This window comes from Hesperophylax consimilis, chromosome 27 (assembly GCF_061612785.1).
Source record: "Hesperophylax consimilis isolate HC1 chromosome 27, BYU_Hcon_1.0, whole genome shotgun sequence".
In the NCBI taxonomy this organism is placed as follows: Eukaryota; Metazoa; Arthropoda; class Insecta; order Trichoptera; family Limnephilidae; genus Hesperophylax; species Hesperophylax consimilis.
Genome location: NC_142862.1, coordinates 19,264,599 through 19,288,039, shown reverse-complemented (window position 1 = coordinate 19,288,039; position 23,441 = coordinate 19,264,599). Strand labels below are relative to the sequence as shown.

The 23,441-nt window shown below is 33.2% G+C and overlaps 1 protein-coding gene across 4 annotated transcripts in view; it reads right to left on the bottom strand.

Annotated features, from left to right (window-relative positions):
* Positions 1-364: 364 nt before the first annotated feature.
* Positions 365-23,441, bottom strand: part of LOC149410710 (adenosylhomocysteinase-like 1) — a 136,073-nt gene continuing 112,996 nt past the window's right edge. For all 4 annotated transcript variants that reach the window (XM_089648146.1, XM_089648147.1, XM_089648148.1 and 1 more), the window contains 2 exons: positions 13,281-13,448; positions 365-9,430 (listed from right to left, as the gene is read on the bottom strand). In XM_089648146.1, the coding sequence (XP_089504272.1) occupies positions 9,272-9,430; positions 13,281-13,448 (327 nt within the window). In that variant the 3' untranslated portion in view covers positions 365-9,271. The remainder of the gene's footprint in view (positions 9,431-13,280; positions 13,449-23,441) is intronic.

Genomic DNA, 23,441 nt, shown 5'->3' with positions numbered 1-23,441 from the left:
AAAAATTAAAATTGTAATTTTGAGTGAAATGCGTTAAAAAAAATTTTAAATGTGTAATTATTCACTTGTAACTACTTATAAATACTTTTGTGTGTAGGTCTGTGCTAAACCTACACATGTAATATTTACACGGCAGATAATGAAGGGATTGAAGATACCAAAAATGCGATGGGATCAAAACCAGCTTGTGAGCGTTTACATTGTTATTCCATCCGACTCTTCAATTACCCTTGCATAATTTACAAAAAGGAAACAATATTTTTCCTGTGAACCACTGTTTAATTTTAACTATAAACACTGCTGGCAATTAAATATATAATAATAAAAATACCTGACTATTTATAAATATTTATTCAACATGGCAACAAACTTTTTACAATAATACATACCTACATTGTGTCTTAGAAATAACCACAGGCGGCAACACCGCAAGTGTTACAACAGTTATTATTAATTAGTTTAACTCAATACATAATACAAACACAGGATGTTACTGGCAACACTAATTCCAAAATACAGAGGAATATTTTAACTGTTAAGAATCAACTCTCAAACGACATTGTGAAATTTGCACAGTTTTTTCTGCCTAAATTTTCAAGGTTAACTATTTTCAGCTTTCAATGTAATTTTCTTGAGTTTGAAATGTGGATAAAGGTTACGAATTCCGCTTCACGGTAAATATGGAATGTTTACTTTGAATTAATACTTGAATTTAGTTATATTATTACTAAAAGTTACTATAAATGTTGGGGAACCTTTAATAACGCCTGCTCGCGTCCCCTTTACAGTTATATCCCAGTTTTCAAGTACTTTGTGGGCTACGCCAGGTTTGTATAGACTGGTTTGTGATTTAATTCTAATACGATACTATGAATATAATCCAACTCTTGATATGAACATAGTCGCCGCCACATACTAATTGACATATCGCGTAAGTGACTTAATAAATGAAATTAAAATTAAAAGTGCGTATTTTTCTGTCTCCCCCGACATAATAAATCATGTTTTGAATTAATAAAGCTAAATCCATTTATTTGAAAGTGAAATATTGCGTATTAAGAGTGAAGCGGAATAAGAGAAAAATAATGAAATGTGCAAATAATTTGATCCACATTTTTCAGTCGTTCTATATGATATATGAATTCTTCAATAAGAAATTTGCGCTGAAATTCTGGTGAAACCTTACAGTAGCTGATAATTTGTTATAAAAAAGCAATTTCATAGTAATGAAATTTAATGTAGGACAGCTTTTTTGCCCTCAAAGCATTATAATAGATATTGCCAATGAATTTAGACTGATTCAGCATGCAAAGTGAATTAATTCATATGATTCATTGATTTTATAAAAAAAAATTTATATTCCGTCCAAAGATCAATATTATATGAAAAAAAAATATATGGTTGATAATTTTTATGTTTAAATATCAATGTTTCCTACATAAAATAAACCATTTTATAGATAATTCTCTATACAAAATCCAACGGTTAAAGAAACATCCTGTGTCTATATGGACAGTCCCTACAAAAAAAAATCACCCACCTTTAATATTTATTATAATAATGGAACTGTCTAAATAATAAATAAATAAACAATAATTCTACATTTGCAATTATGTATTTTTAATTATTTCATAAGTATTTTTTTTACATTTCTATTATTTGTTCAATATATGTATATACATTATTTTAATAAAGTAAAAAATAATTTTTTATCAATCAATATCAACACATTTTGTGTTGATATTGTAATATGTATGCATTCAGAAATTATTGTATTATTTGATCATAAAGCGACTACAATTTAACCGCTCGGATCAAGTAGTGCTATATTTGACACGAAACATCACAAGCTATTGAGTCTCATTGTGCTATATCTGTCTCCATACGACACATCCTCATAAAACTCGTTATATCTTCGTTTCTATTATGGTCAGATATAATATGACAAAAACAGTTTTAGAAAGAGAAGACAGTGAGGTTTCTCTTTACATTTAAAAGTTTACCATTTACAAAATTTGAAATTGAATGTCATGCGGTAAGATTTCTAAATAAATCACTAACCTGACGGAATTTTTGAAACTAACATGATATTATATTGTTAAGACCCAAAAGGTTAAATACCAAAAGTAATTTTTAGTTAATTTAAGTAATCGTTCACCTAAATAATATTTGGACATCAAAAATAATGAACGAGCACAAGAATAAGAATATTTGAAATACATGCAATAGTCATTAAATATGAACCAAGTACTATTGATTTTAGGCAATAAAAATATGAACTATATGCCAGAATGCAATTATCATAATAAAGTGTATAAGTTAGGTTAAGTTACTATACAGGGTGTATCGGCACGTACCCGACAAACTTTAACCAGCTATTCCTTAGCACATTTGGAGTAAAAAATGTTATGGGCACTTTGCTGTCCGGTAACATTTTTTTTTTAATATGGTTAAAGTTTGTCGGGTACTTGCCGTACATATATTTTTTAACAACAATGCAATGCATGTGCAACTGAAATCATGTATGAAAGAGACAACATTAAAGCTAGACAATTGCAGGTGTATAAAGAGCATACATGGTTGTCCAGACACTCTTCATTATCACCTGTCGTCAAACAAGACAAAACACTGTAAATTACAGTTGACTAATATTCTACCATCCCAATATCACAGTAAAACCATGTAAAGGGCAATATAAAAAGGGCAAAGATATTACAATAACTTATACACACTGGTAATCATATTAATTCTGGTATCAATATTATTTTACGTACCTTCAAAATGCTGCCCAACTTCTAGCGCTCGAGGATTATTTTTGATGGCTAAAGGCAAATATATGGATTAGCACCCTTGAGGTGATTTTTCTTGTAAATGGCGCTACACAAGGTGTTAAGAGAAGTACTTGACTTATTTTTACCAGTGATTCCTGACATTATTCTGAGTCAGTTTTCAAAAACCAACAAAAATATATATTTTTTTTTTTTGGTAACATTATTGAGTAAAACCTCAAATTGTAATATTTAATTATTGAAGACAATTAGCAGTTTCAAAACGAAAATCTGAAACAGAAAAATCAGAAAAGGATACGGTCACATCTAGGACTCGAACCCAGGAACCTTGCCTTGCCGAGGCACCGCTCTACCACCTGAGCTAATGGGACCCTGTCCGCTTCGGTCACTTTTAACTGTATCATACTTCGAATAAGAACTACCAACAATGTCTTCAATTTTTCACCTCACATTATTTATTGGCAACTATCTTTATGTATGATCGCAAGATTCAACCCGAACTAAATACAATCTAGACAGCGTCTTTTTAGATAAACCTATCTTATTTTTTTATTTTAAACTTTTATGTATGTCTCTTAACACCTGTGTATATCAGCCAAATGTTATTATTAATTTGGTGCTCAATTAAATACATGGCTTATTTCTTACAATATGTGCTTGGCTGACAATAAACAAGAGAGTTGTGGTGATATATCCTTCAACCTTAATCTAAAGCATTTTCAGCAGCAATTTGAACATTATTTCAATATTTAAGTATTCATTTAAGCATTTTTGTAATACAATAATTGAATTCAAATTTGATATACGTGCCGGAAATTTAAACACATTATTTATAACAATCTGTTTGTAAGAATGTGGGTACATATTTATGTTGCAGCAGGTATACTGACTTTGTAAAAAGAGGATTATTTGCTAAGCAAAAAGATCTATGTATGTAATTGCAATATAATCTTTTATAACTGAAGTGTTTAAAAATTAATAAAAATAATCAAAGGTGAAAATAAATAAATAAAATAAAGTTATAAAGTACCCATTCCAATAAAAAAAATTCTACAAAATATAACAAAAAAAATTATTTAATTTTGTTGACACTTTTATTGTTTGTATAGATAAAAATTAAGATAATTACAATAATTAAAAACCATATTTCTTAAATAATCGTAAATTGAATGCTAAAAATATATATTAATTATGTTAAATATATTTTTTTAAATACTTTGAGAATTGTTGATCTTTAGTTGAATTTTGTAAAATTTGTATAAATAAAGAAGAAATCGACGAAAAATCATCAAACATAAATGTATAAAATAATTTTTAATATTTAAATTTAAGCAAATCATTTTAAAGAGTGCATGTTTGAATGTATGTGTCTACACCTTATGGTAGTTCAAATTGATTCAAAATAGTTTGAAACACCCGCTCGCAATCCCCTCTTACCCCCCAGTAGTTCTACGATACAGTACACCACTAAACAAACGAGAATCTCTTTAAAATGATTCTACCGTACAAAGCTTGTAAAGCTTGGCCACGATTAACTTTGCAGTTCCAACAATATCATGGATTCTCACTTTAGTTGATGAAAAACAAAACAATTAAATGAGAAAAAACTCAATTGAAAATATTTGTACAGCGAAATAACAAAAAAACACGGCGTCTTTAGTTTGTCTTCTGGCCACCTGCAAAGTTAAGCATGTCAAACTGACTTTGTTTTAGATAAAGGAATGAAAATCACAATGATAAATCTTAAAATTAATTATAAGTACATACAGTAGAATTAATACTCAAAATTGTAATATTTAAGTAAATCAATTAAGGGGGTAATTCATCCCCTCTGAATTAACTGTTGAGTAACTACTCGTCAAGTAACTTTAGTTCGATGAGTAGTACTAATCGACAGTTTGTTCAGAGGTGATGAAATACCCCAAAAGTAGGTACTTAGAGTAAAGGATAAAATATATCCAACTTTAGCAAAACATAGGAACAAATATATAAAAAATATATACTTCCGTTTTAATTTCAAAAATTTCTGTAAAAATACTAAAAAGTTGCATAAATTTACAATGGAAAATTAATAATTTTGGTCTGAGCTTTGCAAGCTGTTAAAATATATATATTAAAGACATATTATATCAACCAATTTCTATAAAAACAGGTTTCCATAATTTTAAACTTTATTAATAAAAGAAGCATTATTTTGTATGACGTCACAAAACTGGTTTCCGAAATATTTATTATTTTTAACAAATGGTTTCTGGAAACTCTTGGAAATCATCTGGATGACATCACTCATTTAAGGTATAATAAAATAATACACTCAATACTTTATTGCATAATTTTACTAAAATAATTAGCAATTTAATTTTGTGACATTTTTTGTATTTTATAAGTACATACAAACTACATAATATAATTATAAATATATTATAAGCTTAAGGGGATATTTCATCACCTCTGAGTAAACTGATGTGTAACTACCCACCAAGTAACTTTAATCATAGGATTAACACGGCGCTGAAACCAGGCATTTACTTAACTTGTTGCTATATGCTACTCGACAAGTAAATACATGTATTCATAGGATTAACATGGCTGTAAAAACAGGCATCATTACTAAGCAGTGGTGAAACAGATAATAATACGCTACTCGACGAGTAGTGCTAATCGAGAGTTAGTTCAAAGGTGGTGAAATCCTTAATTGTTTATAATGAATGCTTTCATCTGATATCAGGGTTACATCATAACATTTATGTAGAATGGGACGGTTAACAATTATTATTTATTATTAATAAAATGTAAGCCATTTTTTCCACGCACAAATATATTCCAATCCGAACAGAAAAGCCATCGCAAATTTTTTTAAATTATTAATTTTCGACAAACCGAATACAATTTAAAAATATTATTATTATTATTAATTTATTATGAATAAGTACCCTATTATGACAGACTTTCCATAATTTAATTTACAAGCATTATATATATTAGATTATTGTTATATAGTTGCCATTAAGGGTAAACGTAAAGTACATAATAATCTACGTGTTCATAGATGGCGTTAATTTAATTATTTTATTAAATTACCCTTTTTGCAAGTTATGCTTAAAAATATTAACTCCTCAGGCCTCAGGCATATTCTGTCAGAAGGTTGGAGTATTTCCGTTTTGCAATAAAATCCAAATAAATGGAATATTTCTGAATGTATCTGAAAACTGAAAACTGTTTTGAAAGGTGATGAAATACGCTTTCAATTACTATTAATAGAAATAAACATACGTTTTTGAAAGGTGATGAAATACGCATTCAATTTCTATTATTATAAATAAACATATATTTTTTGAAATGATAAAATTTTGATTGCAAACATAAAATTAAAATGGTTAACTTTACTTTTTTGTAAATAAAATTACTGATAGCAAAAAAATATATAAAAACAAACTTATTTTATTCGATAAATATATTATGAATGTTTAAGGTCAGCTGACTTTTTTGTCGTTTCGTAAGTTTTTTCAAATTGTGGTCAGAACTTTTGATTTCATAAAGGTGCAAATTTTGATTCTACTGTGGTTATATTAATAACATTTGGATGATTTGTATAGCGCCGTTTTAGTGCAAAATCACCTCAAGGGCGCTGTACAAATATATAATACAAGTCTACAATGATCTCTGTTATTACTAACTATATATGGAGATAACATACAGTACCATACTTACCAAGTAGGTCACTTAAGATTGACACTTAATTAACAATGACTAATTATCTTCTAGATTTGAATATAAAGCTTGGTGTTTTCTCTTTCTAACACCGTTTAGATCATATTTCTCACCACAACAGTAAGGGAGATGCAATGAGAACATATGAGTTGTTACCAAAAGCGAAAAAAAATAGCCATAATCTTTCCCTTACTGTGCTAAAAAAATCCACGCATTCCGGTGCTGTGTAGTCAATACACATCTCTAAATAAACAATTTAATATCAGAAAAATATGAATATTCATAGCTAATCGATTATGTTTATTACATTTTATATCAAAAGTGATAATAATTGTAATTTAATTGCTGAAAACATGAAAAAACCATCGGCAGATGCTAAAGAAACGTGCGAGGGGTCCACATCTAACGACGGTTCGCGGCCAACTGGCTGGCGGCTGGCACAAACACAGCTGTGCGGTCGTAGGTATCGATGGTCTAAATCAAAATACAGCTGCAGACGTGTGGATGTCTCATGTTTCCGCATAGCGAATTAAAGCGGGACATCAATAGCGTGTCATTTCCTCGCACACTCTTCGCGTATTAGTATCACACGGTTGATTGTATGGGTGTATTTGTTCCCGATTTTTGACAAAAATTTCTGATTTTCAATTGAATTTGAAAACTATGTAAAATATTATTTTTTTAATTCAGTGCATAAATGTATAACGGAGGAATACCTAAAATCTGAACCCAAATTTTTTTATATTTACAGAGTTATTAAAGTTATTAGAAGCAATGTGTAGTAAATACACACCACAGATAAGGAAAGGTTAAGGGTTGAATTGAATTATTTGTACATACGCAATATGAATAAATAGTTTTATCCGTATAAAAACTATATTAGATTGAATCACCAACACAATATTGTATGCCTTTCTTGAAAGAATTGAGTTTTTATACAGACAAAACTATGTATTCGTATTCATATTGAGAATATACAGGCGCAAACAATAAATAATTTGTCTTAAATAAGCATAACTTGCAAAAAGTGAATTTTAATAAAATAATTAAATTAACGCCATATATGAACGCTTAGATTATAAAGTACGTTGCGTTTAACCTTAAACCAAAATACTAGCAAAGAGGTTGCCTTTAAGTGAATAAAACTTAAAATTAAAAATATATTATTGTGGTTTCATAAATAAATTTTTCAAAGATAAATATAAAACCGATGTCCGTTTTTTAATTCCAATTTTTGAAAGGTTTATTAACATATCAATACAAATCATAGTGGTCAAGCAGTTAAGATTGTTGGTTCCAGAAGTGTATAGTTAGTTTCTATTTAATTTGCTTGCGTTAGGTACTTAGGTAGGTACTTCCCAATCACCTTCTGACTTTTGATAAATCACTATTTTATACATTCTCCACACTATGTTTGGGAATGCTGTGTGGAGGGTTGTTTTGAGGAAGTTCAAACATTTCGGAAGGTGGAATAGATACAGAAGAAGCGAAACGTGTTAGTAGATACCTAATAATATCAGAACTTAAATAACAATACGACATTCTATCCTTCTTCGCTACTTCTACGGCTACAAGCCTGATGGTATTTACAGCAAATCAATTGAGAAATCATTACCAAATATTACACATATGAAGCAATTTGTAACTATTTATATGTCAGGAACGATATTGTGGCGGTCTATACTCTCTGCCTACCCACACGGCAGGTCGAGAGTGTGTTTAATATAATATTATGTACACATTACTAAAATGAGTGAAAATAATAATATAATTTTCAAATGATTCTTAACATTAATGTGTATTTAAAGTCAAACGCCGATAACAGAAATCAATGTCCGAATATAATTCACCTCTCCATTACTAGGCTGAGGCCAAACGAGCGTAACTTTGCGAGTTGCGTTTTTTGAGTCGCGTAATTGCATGCGTGGGTCAGCAGACAACTCATATTGCGTTGCCGTGTGACACAAACCGGACTATTATATGAAATCGAATGCAGCGTAAATTACGCGACTCGCAACTCACAAAATTACACTTAATTAATAACGCGTACAATAATTCACCGCGGAACGTTCACTTATCACCAAAGGGAAAATTATTTGGCAATATTTGGAAGTGTGTTTCTTAATGATATATAATAATAGCCAAGTATTAAAAGGGAATTATTTAACCTTAATTTAAATTTAATGCCGCCGAAAATTCACAAATAAAAATGAACATGACAGAAAATTTATCTGTCAAGTTAAAAATATTTTCATTTATTTCTTTATATTCTTAATTTTGATAATGAAAAATAAAAACAGTGAAAATACCCTAATCAGAATTTTTCACCAGTTGCAAAGGGTTAATGTATAAACGGAACAAAATTTCCGCAAGTCGAGCCGCAAATTATGGGAAAGGAACGAAGTAACGGCAAACGGCGCGAAACGCCGCTTGGGATTGCTTTGTTCCTTTCCTATAATTCGTGGCTAGGCTCGCCGAAATGTTGTCATGTTTATATGCAGCATTATACATTCGGAGATTTTATTTATTGGGGGTGGTAAAGTGTTCACAGTGAATCAGGAGTCAGCATTACATATTCTCTGTAATTCTGTATTAGTTATATTTACAGGTAGTTCTTTAGAGACCGCAGTTAATTCATTATATTCAGATTACTTTCTGTTAATCGGCGTTCCTCGACTAACATTACTTTTATAAGGCTTCTCTTTCCTAGTACGCAAAGGCAATAGTTATAATTGGTTGTCCGATGTTGGAGGTTTGGTCCCCGGCGACCCCTAATACCTGTAGTAGTTGGGCTTGAACGGTCCCACCTTGTTCAGGCCGAGGTATTTGGCTTGGTCGTCTGTCAGCTCGGTGAGATGTGCGTCGAAGGTGGGCAGGTGAAGGCTCGCCACATACTCATCCATCTTCTTGGGGAGGAGGTATACATCCGCCTGAAATGGGAAAACGTATCCTTAACACACTGATGTATCAGAAGAGCAAATATGCAAAAGATATGGAGTGACAGAGGCATTATAAAGACTACCTAGATGAGACTCACAAGGGTGTCGATTTTCTTAACAACATAGACACAGAATTTGAACAATTCAAGTTCTATTCAAGTTTTATTATTATTTCAGTTTTGTACGAATGGCCAATGTAACAGAACTTGAAAAGAACCTTTGAAATTTAATGAATTGTTAAAATTTTGTGAAATGACCCGTTCGGTCAGCGAAAGGAAGAGGACAAATGTCTTCAAAATGTGGTGCTGGAGAAAAATGCTCAGGATTCCATAGGCAGTAGCACCTAATATCGTCTTTGCGCTTGCAAGATCAGCTGTGTGAGTTTTACCAAACTTTACAGGGGAAAACTTCTCAATTTTCTATTCAAATGCGAGGCAACGTTTTGATTGGTATTGTGCAATAACGGTTAAGGAGATTTTAACGAAGATTGGAATACTCTTTCGGGGAGGGAAGAATGAGGTAACTAGCAATGGAAGCACAAAGCTACTGCCGTTCGTGCGAGCTAAGAAAGAAATACTATAGAACGAACCCTCTAATAATGGAAAAAACTAAAATTTGTTCGGTATTTTTTGCCAAATATAATCAGTGTATCGCCACTAAATCGACAATGGACAAATTGAATAATAACTTATTTGAAAAAAAAAGAGATACATAAAATATGTATTATTTTTAATGAATAAATTTTGAAATAACACAAATTAATCAAATAAAATTTATTTACCCCTCGACTACGTAGGCCTTCAAACAATAGATATACCGGTTAGAGTAATTACCAAATTACTAGAAATTGAGTGGTTAAAAATACCCTAGCAATTAGGGTGGAAATTTTCAACAATAACACATATCTATATCAGTATTCACCGCCTATGAAATTATATAAATTATTTTCAGATAAATCATAGCCTAGCAACCAAGATCAGAAATTCCAATAATAAATAATTAAAAATAAACCATTTTTGGGATGTTAGGATATGCCTCGTGGGTCCACGTGGAAAGTAGCGATTTACACAGTTTATCCGCGCGTAAAGTGCACTAACTTCGGCAGGCCATTCAATGTACATGACACATTTGAAATTTTTTTTTTATATGAACAATTCAACTTTTTTGCCTGAAACTACCTTAACCTCTCAGACATAAAATTTTATTTATTATGTGTCCCTTTGAGTACTGTCAGAACGTGATAATTTTTGTGTTATTTACGAGTTTTACTAAAATCTTCATAACTCACGTTTTGGGAAACGTAGCCTCATTCTAAAAAATGTTTTGGAAAGATTATGAAATCCACTATCGCATTGTGTTGTTATACGTAAATATTTGCGTTTCTAAATATACACTTTTTGAAAACGTCAAAAATATGTAAAAATCGCTTACCATTATTTCAAAGCCTTGAAAAATGTACTTTTTTCTGAGTAGCATAAAGGAATAACACTTTATATAGTGAAGAAATATATTTAAAAACTATTAGTCACCTCAAAATATTAACCGTCCAAACTAAAATATTTTTAATAAATTATTTAGAAACGCAATAAATTATTAACGACCATCTTGACAGTTTTAATCGGCTTAGATAATGCACCTCTACGTTCCATAGATATTCTTGAATACAGACGCGTAGCATTATTCATTATCGATACTCTGTTTTTTAAATCATGGCAATCCGTATACTAGTGATGGAAATAAATCAATTTTTGTAAAATCTCGCGCGTTTACGTGAAAAGACGTTCTAATGTCTTGACCGCTATTATCATATTTACGTCTTTTGACGTTCTAATGTTCTGAGTGGTTAACATGTTGAATTTTTATAAAAAATCTTTATCATCTTTTTTACCCGTGCATGTAGAATTACCTCCCGAAGTTAGTGCACTTTACCCCAGGACATGTTGAATAATGGTCAACCTTTTAAAGCGCCATAGGAAAAATAGAAAAAAAATGCAATAAAATTATTACTACTTATGATCAACTTGTGTGTCAGTCCAAAAAGTGTGTTTCTAAAATTTTCTTATTTAATAAATCAAAGCTAAAATGTCCTCTGAAATCACAATATTTGTAAGTATGTACTTACATACCTGCCTACTAATATAAACCATATATGTATATAGCATATTTGCGGCACGTTCCAGAGTGGATGATACTCTCAGTATCACACTGGTGTAAGACCACCATTCAGGATTAAAACGTAGCTTGAAATAGTTTTAGCCGTGTTTGGTGACCAGATCTGAATAGCCAGGTACTCCCACCTTCCTCTTCCCCGTCTCCTTCCCCGCCTAACTATCTTCAGCTTCAAAACACACCCCAATTGGGGATGCCATAGTCTCACTGGCTCCAGACGGGAGCAGTTGGGACTCTTGTGCAGAATTCACATTTAAAAAATTAAACAATTGTATACAATAGTTTGCTAAAATATAATGTAGTGTTTATTTGAGTGGTGTTTTAATTAAAATTTTTGTAGATAAAAATTAAAATGTTCTTTATTTAATAAATATTTTGGACATGTCATCGCTAAACTGAGAGCTTGAATTTGGAGAAAATTGTGGTCACTGGCAAAGTTGAAGGCAAGAGAAGCAGAGGAAAATCACCGAAGCGTTGAAGTGATCAAATATATCAGGCGTCCGTAAAGTCAGTGTCTACGGTTCTTCTCGCAGCGTAGAACCGCGAGGAGTGGAGGAGACTTGCTCACCAGGGAAATTAGAGTGGGGATCACGATCCTCAGAAATTAGACAGTTGATAATCTATATTCGATACTTAACTCTTCCAGAATAGATAGATTCTTGGCTGTCCATGAAAACCTGAGCATTATCGCTAGGTTAAGGTTATCACACACATATCAGCTCGGCATCAAATCCGCATCGCCTCGCTTCATTTCACTAGGGCTCCCGAGGCAAGGCAATGCCATTACGATGCTGATTACTGCGCTTCAGTATGAAATTTCATACTAATAATTATGAACGGCTTGAGCTTAGGCGATGCTGATCTGGTGTCGGGGTGATATGTGTGCGACAACCACAGACATATGAATATATAGACTAGAAATTAAAGATGAGGGGTAAAATCAACTGTTGAAGAACGAAGGGGGTAAAGCTGACTGTGATTCGTCAATAAATCAATCTGACAGTATATAGGCATCTCGCATTATAATATCACCATTTACTTCTTAAAAGTAAAATCTGCTTTTGAATGAATAGACATTTTTACATGGGAGCGCAAATTACTCGCCACGTTATGAACAAATTTGCGAAGTCCAAATTCGGCAAAATAAATTTCTTCCATTTTCAGAGTCGAATATTTCGTTTACGTATTTAGTTAAGACACTTTTATAAATGTTCATAATTTACTTCCCAGCAACCAACCAGCTTTGTGTTTCGCGTCCAGACGTATCTCGATGTGATAGTATATGTTTCTACAACTGATCCATATTATACGATGTGAATATGCTTAAAATAAAGTAAAATAATGCTTATATATGTAATGTAATACGACAATTGGGTTTATTCTCTTTTTCACATCTATTTTTACAAGTTTTCATACCACAAGCCACCATTTTGCTGTGTTATTTCGTAAAATGAACCGATGATGCCTCGACCATAGTTCGCACAAGAATGATGACGTCACGTTTTCTAAATTCACTTGAGGCCATACGCGAGCACAGCCGGCTCCAATGGAACCGGTATGGGGAGTGGGGAATAATACGCTTTTAATCACTTAGGGCAGGTCTACTAATATTCATATGTCTATGGCGACAACTTTTAAACTGTACATTATATGAGACAGGTTGGTTTGTTACCTTGTATCTATTGGGCGGCGCGTTGAAGAGCTCTATAAGCGCCAGCGCCTGCGTGGCCGCCGTGATGGACACCACGAATGAGGGCAGTGAAGAGCAGGACAGGTTGGCGAGGCGCCCCTCCGCCAGCAGGACTATCCGCTTGCCGTTCTCCCAGATCACGTGATCCACCTGCAACGTGACAATTCATTAACCACGTAACATTAACCTCTTGAATGTTGGAGCAGAAAATCCTCAAAATATCCCCCCAAACTGTCGGCAGAGAAATATCCCCCCCAGACGATCGGCAGAGAATTTGCTAAAATTACCTTGATGAGTTTTGCTTAAATATCGGAATAAAAACTATTAACTAAGTTTTACGTGATTTTTTCTGTTTGCCATATACATAACATATCTTAGTGTTCATATACCAATTTGAGCGATCGGTTTTATATCATTACATATACCATATAATTTAATAATACCATTCTTAAATATATTGATACTTCAACATATAAACTGCTTGCTATGGTTTAAAGCCAATGAATCCACCTAGATTCCCCGTTAATTCCATATTTTTAGGTTTTACAAATTTAGCACATTATGACAAGCGATCGTTCATAATATACCAAAAATCGCTTGAGTGGATACACTTCATAATAATAATAATTTAATTAAAGTTATTTTATTTTATCATTGTTATTACTTTTTGATTTTAATATCTCAAAGAATTTGTTGCCTCTATGTATTTGAAGAGCACTAGAATGTTTAGTGTTTGCTAAAATGCACGATAGACGGCATTGCAGTGTCCCGTTAGAGAATATAATTCAAATAATTATTGTCACAATAATATATTATAATAAAACAAATAAAAAACTTTATTCCACTTAATTTTATTTTGACCGTAACCGGTTTCAGCTCGTCAAAGCCATCTTCAGACTGGTACACAAAATTCTTAGTCTACGGTTTATATACACAACATATGGGGGAGGGGGGAGAGGGGTAGTTTATAGGGTTTTAATCAATTTTATTTGTTACTAAGTCGTTTAAGATTGTCGAATTTCTAAATATTTGGTAAATCCAGTAAGCTAATTACCTTGGGTCTGTAGCTCATTTCAATATTTATTAGGGAAAAAACCTCACAGGTAATATGTATTATTAATGACTTAATTTTATTGTCAAATCATTATTTATGATGGGATTATATTTGCTTTTTGAAAATATACATGTTTACATTTGAGAAATTATTATAGGAATTAAGAAAGTAGGGACTTAGCAACTGATACTAATAGCTTATTAATTACAAAGTTACTTATTGAAGGGGTACATGTTTACATTGAAGTAGGGATGGTCTAACCTAACTATATATTTTAATGTCGAAATTATTATGAAAATTACAATGGATACAAGAGCGGAGACTTGGCAAATGATTCTAATTGTTTATTCATTACACAGTTAGGGTCTATTTTATTAATTAAGCGAGTAATTTCTAAAGATTCTAATCTATCAAGCTTGTGGCCTTTATTGCAAGTATGGAGGACTTTAACATCTCTGTCTTTATCAAACGAGTGTTTGTTTTCTAATAAATGTGATGCTACATTTGACAATTCGCCTTTATTATTTACCCAATTTGTAAAAAAAAAAAAAAAAATAAAATAAAATAAAATTAAGTGGAATAAAGTTTTTTATTTGTTTTATTATAATATATTATAATGGAATTCCACCACGAATTATCGGTCTCAAAAATAGAAATATTATTGTCACAATGTATTTTTGAATTGAATACCTACATCACCTCAGGGAATGCTGTGTGGAGGGTCTTTTTGAGGAGAGGAAGGAGTGAAAATAGGTCTTGAAGAGACCCATGTTGTAGGAGGGAGGAAACACAGAGGCTGGCAAATCATTCCACAGCCGAGCTGTTGAACTCAAGAACGAGTCGTAGAAGCGACCCAGTCCTGTGTGACAAATGTCAACCATGTACATATGTTGGGCGCGGGTTATGCACTGGTGTCGAAGGGATCAATGGCCCTAGTTCCTCGGAGCATCTTCCATTGCAATACCGGTAGAACAAAGACAGGATACCTACCTGACGCCTGTGCTCTATCAAACGGACCGCCTGTTTCTGCACAGAGTAAAGGGTGTGCCGAGCTGTTGGACACAAGAAAGAAGTCGTACCGCACCGACCCGTTCTCATGTAACAAATATCTACTATGATGCTACTTCTTCGGAGCATCATCCATTGAAATTCTTGTAGAACAAGGATAATATTCCCATCTGATGTCTGTGCTCCAAAGTGCCGCAATCCATTTTGTCAAGATAGAGGAATCTAGGAAAACTAGAGGTGGCTGCCAAATTCAACAGTGAGGCGCACTTGCGATTTGTTCAAGGTCAGCAGTTGTGTACTATTAAAGTATCTGAGGGCCCTGTACAGTATACCCAGCTTCTGTGAGGCTAACTTGACTCTGACTTCGATGGAGCTTCCGTGCCTGAGCTGGTCACTTCGGATGGGTTGTTTCACAGAATTTGAACAATTCATCGTTGATTTTCAAGACTTTTGAAGGTTCTATTCGAATTCTGTTATTATTTCAGTTTTTTGAAACAACTGGCCAATATTGATATAATAACAGAACTTGAATAGAACCTACACAGAACTTGATAATCAACTTTGAAATTTGATGAATTGTTTAAATTTCAAAGTTGATTTTCACGTCCTGTGAAGGGTATATTCAAGTTATGTTATTATATCATTATTGGCCAGCTGTTTCACAAAACATATTCATACATATCAATAAACTATAAATTCATATAGACCAACAAACTATATATTCATACAGATCAATAAACTTTATATTCATATAGATCAATAAACTATATATTCATATAGATCAATAAATAACAATAATTTGATGAATTGTTTAAATTTCAAAGTTGATTTTCACGTCCTGTGAAGGGTATATTCAAGTTCTGTTATTATATCATTATTGGCCAGCTGTTTCACAAAACTGAAATAGTGATAGAACTTAAATAGAAACATTACAGAACTTGAAAACTATAGAATAAGGAACTCCAGTCCCGTTTTTATATATTTTTTTCAATAATGACCTTCTAACTTAAATATCAGTATATTTTTTATTGTTATACATAGTTAGTTTTAAAAGTGAAAATAAATTTTTGGTTCTCCCAAAATCGCACCAAAACTATGGACATAACCATTGATGTAATCAGTCACCAGTCTCAAAACTCTACTTTCTTTTCAACCGGTGCTTTATGTTGTATAGTAGAGACGTTTTTTATTCTTATGATTACCCTCTTTTAACATTGAAGAACACTAGGTAAAATATTAGCATCTTGGCACTAACGTTCATTAACGTTCAACGTTAATGAACGTTAGTGCCAAACGTTAACGTTAACGTTGGCATTAACGTTCTTCACACAACGTTCTTCTAGATTCGCCGGCAGGACGTACGTGTTTATCGCCGCGCGCCGTAATTTTAATTTATTAAATAATTTACAAGTTTATCCTAATGGATATCAACGAGGAAACGAATGCGCTTCGTTTGCTAACGATGGCCATCGAAGTTCTCTCTGTTAAAGTGGACAATTTAACTAGCGAGTTGAATGTTGTTAAAAATATTCTAAAAACGTCACCACTAATTGTCGGTAGTTTGTACAATAGTGAAACTGCGGTTGCAGGTACATGTGTGCACAAGATTCCCGTTCACGCTACAGGCGACACACTCGGCCCGCCAGCGCCCCTCGTCACCGCCACCTCACCGCCCCCGCTCGCTACTACCGCAGACAATACAACTGCAACTGCCGCCGGGGCCGGTGTCTCCGTTCCGTTCCCCCCGCACGGCGCCCCGTCTACTAAGCCGACTCGTACCTCAGATGACGCTACAAGTTTGGCCGTTGGAAAAATAATAACCCGCTCGCAGGCTGCAAAAGCCTCCCAAAGAGGGAAAAAAACGAGTAACGCTTCAGACAAGGGACAATCTTCTTCCGCTTATGCTTCATCCCGAAGTACTCCTGATGAGACACCCGTTGCGTCTACCTCCACAGCGCCTACCTCCACGCCATCTGATAGTGATGCGCTGCCCCCGGCCGGCGGAACTGATGTGGATGCACCGCCTCCGCCCGATGGAGCTAAAGCAGATGCACCGCCCTTACGTCAAACTCCAGGAAGTCAACCTTGGACTTTGATTAATCGTAATCGTAAACGGCGTCCCATCACCGTACGAGGTAGTCAAAAGGACCAGGAGGAAGTGAAATACTTCCATCTTTACCCCTTGCATCCAGAGACTACAGTAGATGACTTAACATCGCACCTCAAAACAATAAGTAAATCTGTCAGTATCTCCTCATTTAAGATAACAAAAATCAAAACGAGGGGAGAATATGCGTCATTTAAAATCGGTGTACCCGGGTCAGCGGTGGCAGAATTACTGCAATCTAAGCATTGGCCTAAGCATTCGTTCTTAAAAGAATGGGTCAATAAGGTAATTACACCACGGCTACCAAATTTTAAACCTAGTTGACAGTACAATAGTTTTCATTTCTTTTACCAAAACGTTAGGGGACTGAAAACTAAATGTTCTCTATTTTATTCTAACGTTTTGGTAAACAATTACGATGTAATTGGGCTCACTGAGACTTGGCTGAACTCCAGTGTGTGCAACCAGGAGTTATTCGATGACAGCTTTCAAGTGTACAGAAAAGACAGAGATAGTGGTAGTGGCCACAGACAAGGCGGAGGCTGCCTTTTGGCTGTCAAAACTAAGTTTAAGGCCGAACACATGCCTGATCTGGAAGCTGACATCGAAGACTTGTGGATAAAAATTACAATCGATTTGTTTGTTACTTTTATATGTGTAATATATTTTCCACCGGCATCAACTCTGGAAACATATCAACTATTCTTCGACAAGTTTCACGAAAACGTGGATCTTCTCGGAGGAAGGAATATTATTGTTTTGGGAGATTTCAACATCCATTCAGCGCGTAGCGGCAAGGATGTTGAAAATGACCTCAAATTTTTATGCGAAGTGTTTGGGCTCACCCAGAATAATGGTATTCCCAATTCTGAGTTGAGGATGTTGGATCTCGTTTTGTGTAACATTGAATTAAATGTCATACATAGCGATTCTCCCCTCGTATATGAGGACAAATATCACCCCGCATTAGAGTTCCGGTATTCTTGTAAAAAGCCTCCGAAGACTACCAAATTACCTAAAACTACAGACGGCACTTTGCGGGGATGGATTTTTGGTAGGGGTGATTTTGTCAAACTTTATCAGATGATGAGCCAATTGGATTGGCATGAACTTTCTAAATTCGATACCGTTAATGAGACGCTACACCATTTTTATTCATGTATATATAATGTATTTGACGCTTGCTTCCCTAGGAAACCTCCCAACAGAGGTGGACGTAGATATCCGAAGTGGTTCACTAGAGATACCATCAGGAGCATTGAGAAAAAACATGCTCACCATAAAAAATGGAAAGCTACTGGTGACCAAAATGAGTATGAAATGTTCAGTAATCTCAGAGCAGTTGTTAGAAGAAATGTTCATATAGCATTCCGAACGTATGTCGACTCAATAGAGAGTGATATCAAGCATGATCCCAAGGCATTTTGGGACTACGTAAAATCACTGCGCAAGGATGGTGGTATAACAGACATCATGATGCATGGTGATCGGGAAGTTAGAGGAGCGGATGTAGCCAATGCATTTGCAACCCATTTCCAATCAGTGTACAGTAATGAGCCTCCATTACTAAATCCCATTTCTGCTTCCAAGTTGAATGTGAAGGGAGCCCAAAACATTGATATAAGTCATATAGACGAATCAGATGTTAAATCTTCAATTAATAACATGAAACATACACATTCACTTGGGCCAGACTTTCTTCCAGTATTTTTTTTAAAAGGATGTGTTGAATTTTTAAAAATGCCACTAAGTTTTATATTCAACCTATCTTTAGATACTGGTATATTTCCTGATTCCTGGAAAGTCTCAAAAATTTGTCCCATTTTCAAAAGTGGATCAAAGACATCTGTCGAAAATTTCAGGCCAGTGGCAATACTTTCCGCCCCGGCTAAGTTATTCGAATCGATAATTCATAAACATGTGCTGTTTCAAGTAGAGCCTTTCTTAATATCGGAACAGCATGGGTTTAGAAAAGGTCGATCAACAGATACTAACCTACTGGTACTCACAGATTATGTTTCCAAATCTTTAGATAAGGGCTACCAAGTAGATTGCTCATATAATGATTTCTCGAAGGCATTTGATACCGTAAACCATGACATATTATTAAATAAATTGTCAACTATAGGTTTTTCTTTACGGTTTCTCATATTCTTTGCAAGCTATTTTACTGGAAGAAAGCAATTTGTATCTCATGGAATATTCATGTCAAAATTATTCCTTGTACTCTCAGGCGTTCCACAGGGCTCTAATTTAGGACCGCTCCTCTTTCTAATTTTTATTAACGATATCACAGAAAATATTCTGCATTCCAGGTCACTTCTTTTTGCTGATGACCTAAAACTATTCTTGGAAATTAAAACTTTAGAAGACTGCATTCGACTCCAATCGGACATTAATAGAATTGTTGACTGGAGTAAACGGAATCGGATCGAATTCAATATTTCTAAATGTTTCATTCTTTCTTTCACAAGGGCACGTCATACTTGGTTTTACCGGTATACCATGAATGCCCGAAGTTTAAAACGTGTCTCCACTATGAAAGATCTTGGCATCATGTTTGATAGTAGGCTGACATTTCATGCTCATATCGAAATGACGTGTAGTGCTTCACTGAAAATGCTGGGCTTCGTCCTACGCACTGCGATGAATTTTAGAGACACCCGGGTTCTCCAAGTGCTATACATTGCGTTGGTTAGGAGTAGGCTTGAGAGTGGGTCGGTGGTTTGGAGCCCACATCAGGTGAAGTATTCCCTCATGTTGGAGAGAGTGCAGAAGAAATTTCTGAGATTCCTCTACCTGAGGGAGTATGGCTACTACCCGTGGCTCTATCCTACTGACTTTCTCTTGGGCATGCTCGGTATGAACCATCTACGGGTCAGAAGAGATGTGCATATTGTATCACACTTCTTCAAACTGATTCGTGGATGGTTAGTAAATCCGACTATCATGGAGAGTATTAGTCTCTATGTTCCTGATGGTTATCTCCGTCACCGACAGCATAGACTGTTTTATCTCCCGGCCTGCAGGACTAACTTGCCAATGGTCATGCCGGTGGGGAGAGCAGTCTTGCTGTTGAACAGAATTAATTCGGATATCGACATATTTAGCATCGGTGAAGCTGCCTTTAAAAGGCAAGCTCTATTGATGCTGGTATAGTTTATACACCGCTAACTATTATGTAATACCATTTTACAAATATACTTAAAAACGAAATAAAATGTAATTTTGTAATGTTTTTAAAGGAATAAACAAATTGAACAAATTGAACAAATTGAGTTATTGTATCAAACCAAAGTGCAAAAATACATCCACGACCGCATCTGATAAACAATTTACCGGTGTTTAACCACTCGGAACATTAGAACGTCAAAAGACGTAAATATGATAATAGCGGTCAAGACATTAGTACGTCTTTTCACGTAAACGCGCGAGATTTTACAAAAATCGATTTATTTCCATCACTAGTATACGGATTGCCATGATTTAAAAAACAGAGTATCGATAATGAATAACGCTACGCGTCTGCATTCAAGAATATCTATGGAATGTAGAGGTGCATTATCTGAGTCGATTGAATCTGTCATCTTGTTCGTTCATAATTTATTGCGTTTTTAAATAATTTATTAAAAATATTTTAGTTTGGACGGTTAATATTTTGAGGTGACTAATAGTTTTTGATTATATTTCTTCAATATATAAAGTGTTATTTCTTTATGATACTCAGAAAAAAGTACATTTTTCACAGCTTTGAAATAATGGTCAGCGATTTTTACATATTTTTGACGTTTTCAGAAAATGTATATTTAGACACGCAAATATTTACGTATAACAAAACAATACGATAGTGAATTTCATAATCTTTCCAAAATATTTTTTAGAATGAGGCTACGTTTCCCAAAACGTGAGTTATGAAGCTTTTAACAAAACTCGTGAATAACACAAAAATTTTCGCGTTTTGACAGTTCGCAAAGGAACACAAAGTAAATAAAAGTCCTTTTCTGAGAGGTTAAAAACCTGCATCAAAGAAATTGTGACGCCATCAAACTAAGCATTACAAAAATGCTTCTTTATATTTTAGGTAAATTGAATTTTTATTTCCAGGCATTATTTTGATACAAGTACAATAGTTTTAATTATTATAATTCACAATTATAATATCATATATACAGTACTAACTAACTAACAATCACGCCGTTTCACCGCGAGGGTAGGCAGAGATTTGCCTCATTCACATCCATACATACTCTTCTATTATACTGACTCTTTACATGGCCCGACTCAAGTATCTGATTCACTTGATCGTGCCACGTCTTCCTCGGGCGTCCCCGACTTCTGCTACCATTCGCATTTGCATCACTTATTACACTATCCTTCTTACACTCCTATCTTCGCTCATTCGCTCTACATGCCCAAACCATCTAAGCGTCCCTTTCTTAATCTTACTCATTACGCTTACATCAGCCTTGCACTCTTTGCGGATCTCCACATTCATCTCCACCATTCAAATTTGCGTCATATATTCTCTTTACACTCCTTTTTCCATTCATTCCCTCTACATGCCCAAACCATCTAAGGCGTCCCTTTCTTAATCTTACTCAATCTCATTTTTTCATATTTACATAATATTATGTAAGCAAATTACCATATAAATGTTATTGTGTTTTGATTTTGCCACAAACCACAAAATATCCTTTATCAATAATAAATAACTATCACTATCGATCAATTGTACATCAATGCCTATCACTATCATTATTTTCAAAAATATAACTTAAGTTAAAATAAAAAAAACATTTCTTCGTTTCAGATGTGGACAGTAGACCATCGATATATATTACTCACATAGACTGGTAGTGATGTCAAAACGAGTCAGAATCAGCAGATTCAGTCGTACCAACCAAAAGGTGTGTTTTAATATGATGGTGTTTTATGAAATGATGATTTATAAATCATCTTAAAACTGAAACTATTGATCTACATGAATATGTATATAGCTTATTGATCTATATGAATATATAGTTTATTGATCTGTATGAATATATAGTTTATTGATCTGTATGAATATATAGTTTATTGATCTATATGAATATATAGTTTATTGATCTGTATGAATATATAGTTTATTGATCTGTATGAATATATAGTTTATTGATCTGTATGAATATATAGTTTATTGATCTATATGAATATATAGTTTATTGATCTATATGAATGTATTATTTATTGATCTATATGAATATATAGTTTATTGATCTATATGAATATAAAGTTTATTGATCTGTATGAATATATAGTTTGTTGGTCTATATGAATTAATAGTTTATTGATATGTATGAATATATAGTTTATTGATCTATATGAATATATAGTTTGTTGATCTATATGAATATATAGTTTGTTGGTCTATATGAATTAATAGTTTATTGATATGTATGAATATATAGTTTATTGATCTATATGAATATATAGTTTGTTGATCTATATGAATATATAATTTGTTGATCTATATGAATGTATTATTTATTGATCTATATGAATATATAGTTTATTGATCTATATGAATATAAAGTTTATTGATCTGTATGAATATATAGTTTGTTGGTCTATATGAATTCATAGTTTATTGATATGCATGAATATATAGTTTATTGATCTATATGAATATATAGTTTATTGATCTATATGAATATAAAGTTTATTGATCTGTATGAATATATAGTTTGTTGGTCTATATGAATTAATAGTTTATTGATATGTATGAATATATAGTTTATTGATATGTATGAATATATAGTTTATTGATCTATATATATATATATATATATATATATATATATATTTTTTTTTTTTTTTTTTTTTTTTTTTTAATATAGACCATAGTTACATTAATACATACATTTTTTTGCAAATATAATATTTAGGTACATAATTGGTCATGTATACCTTATCAGAAAAGAGGAGCTCTTGTGCC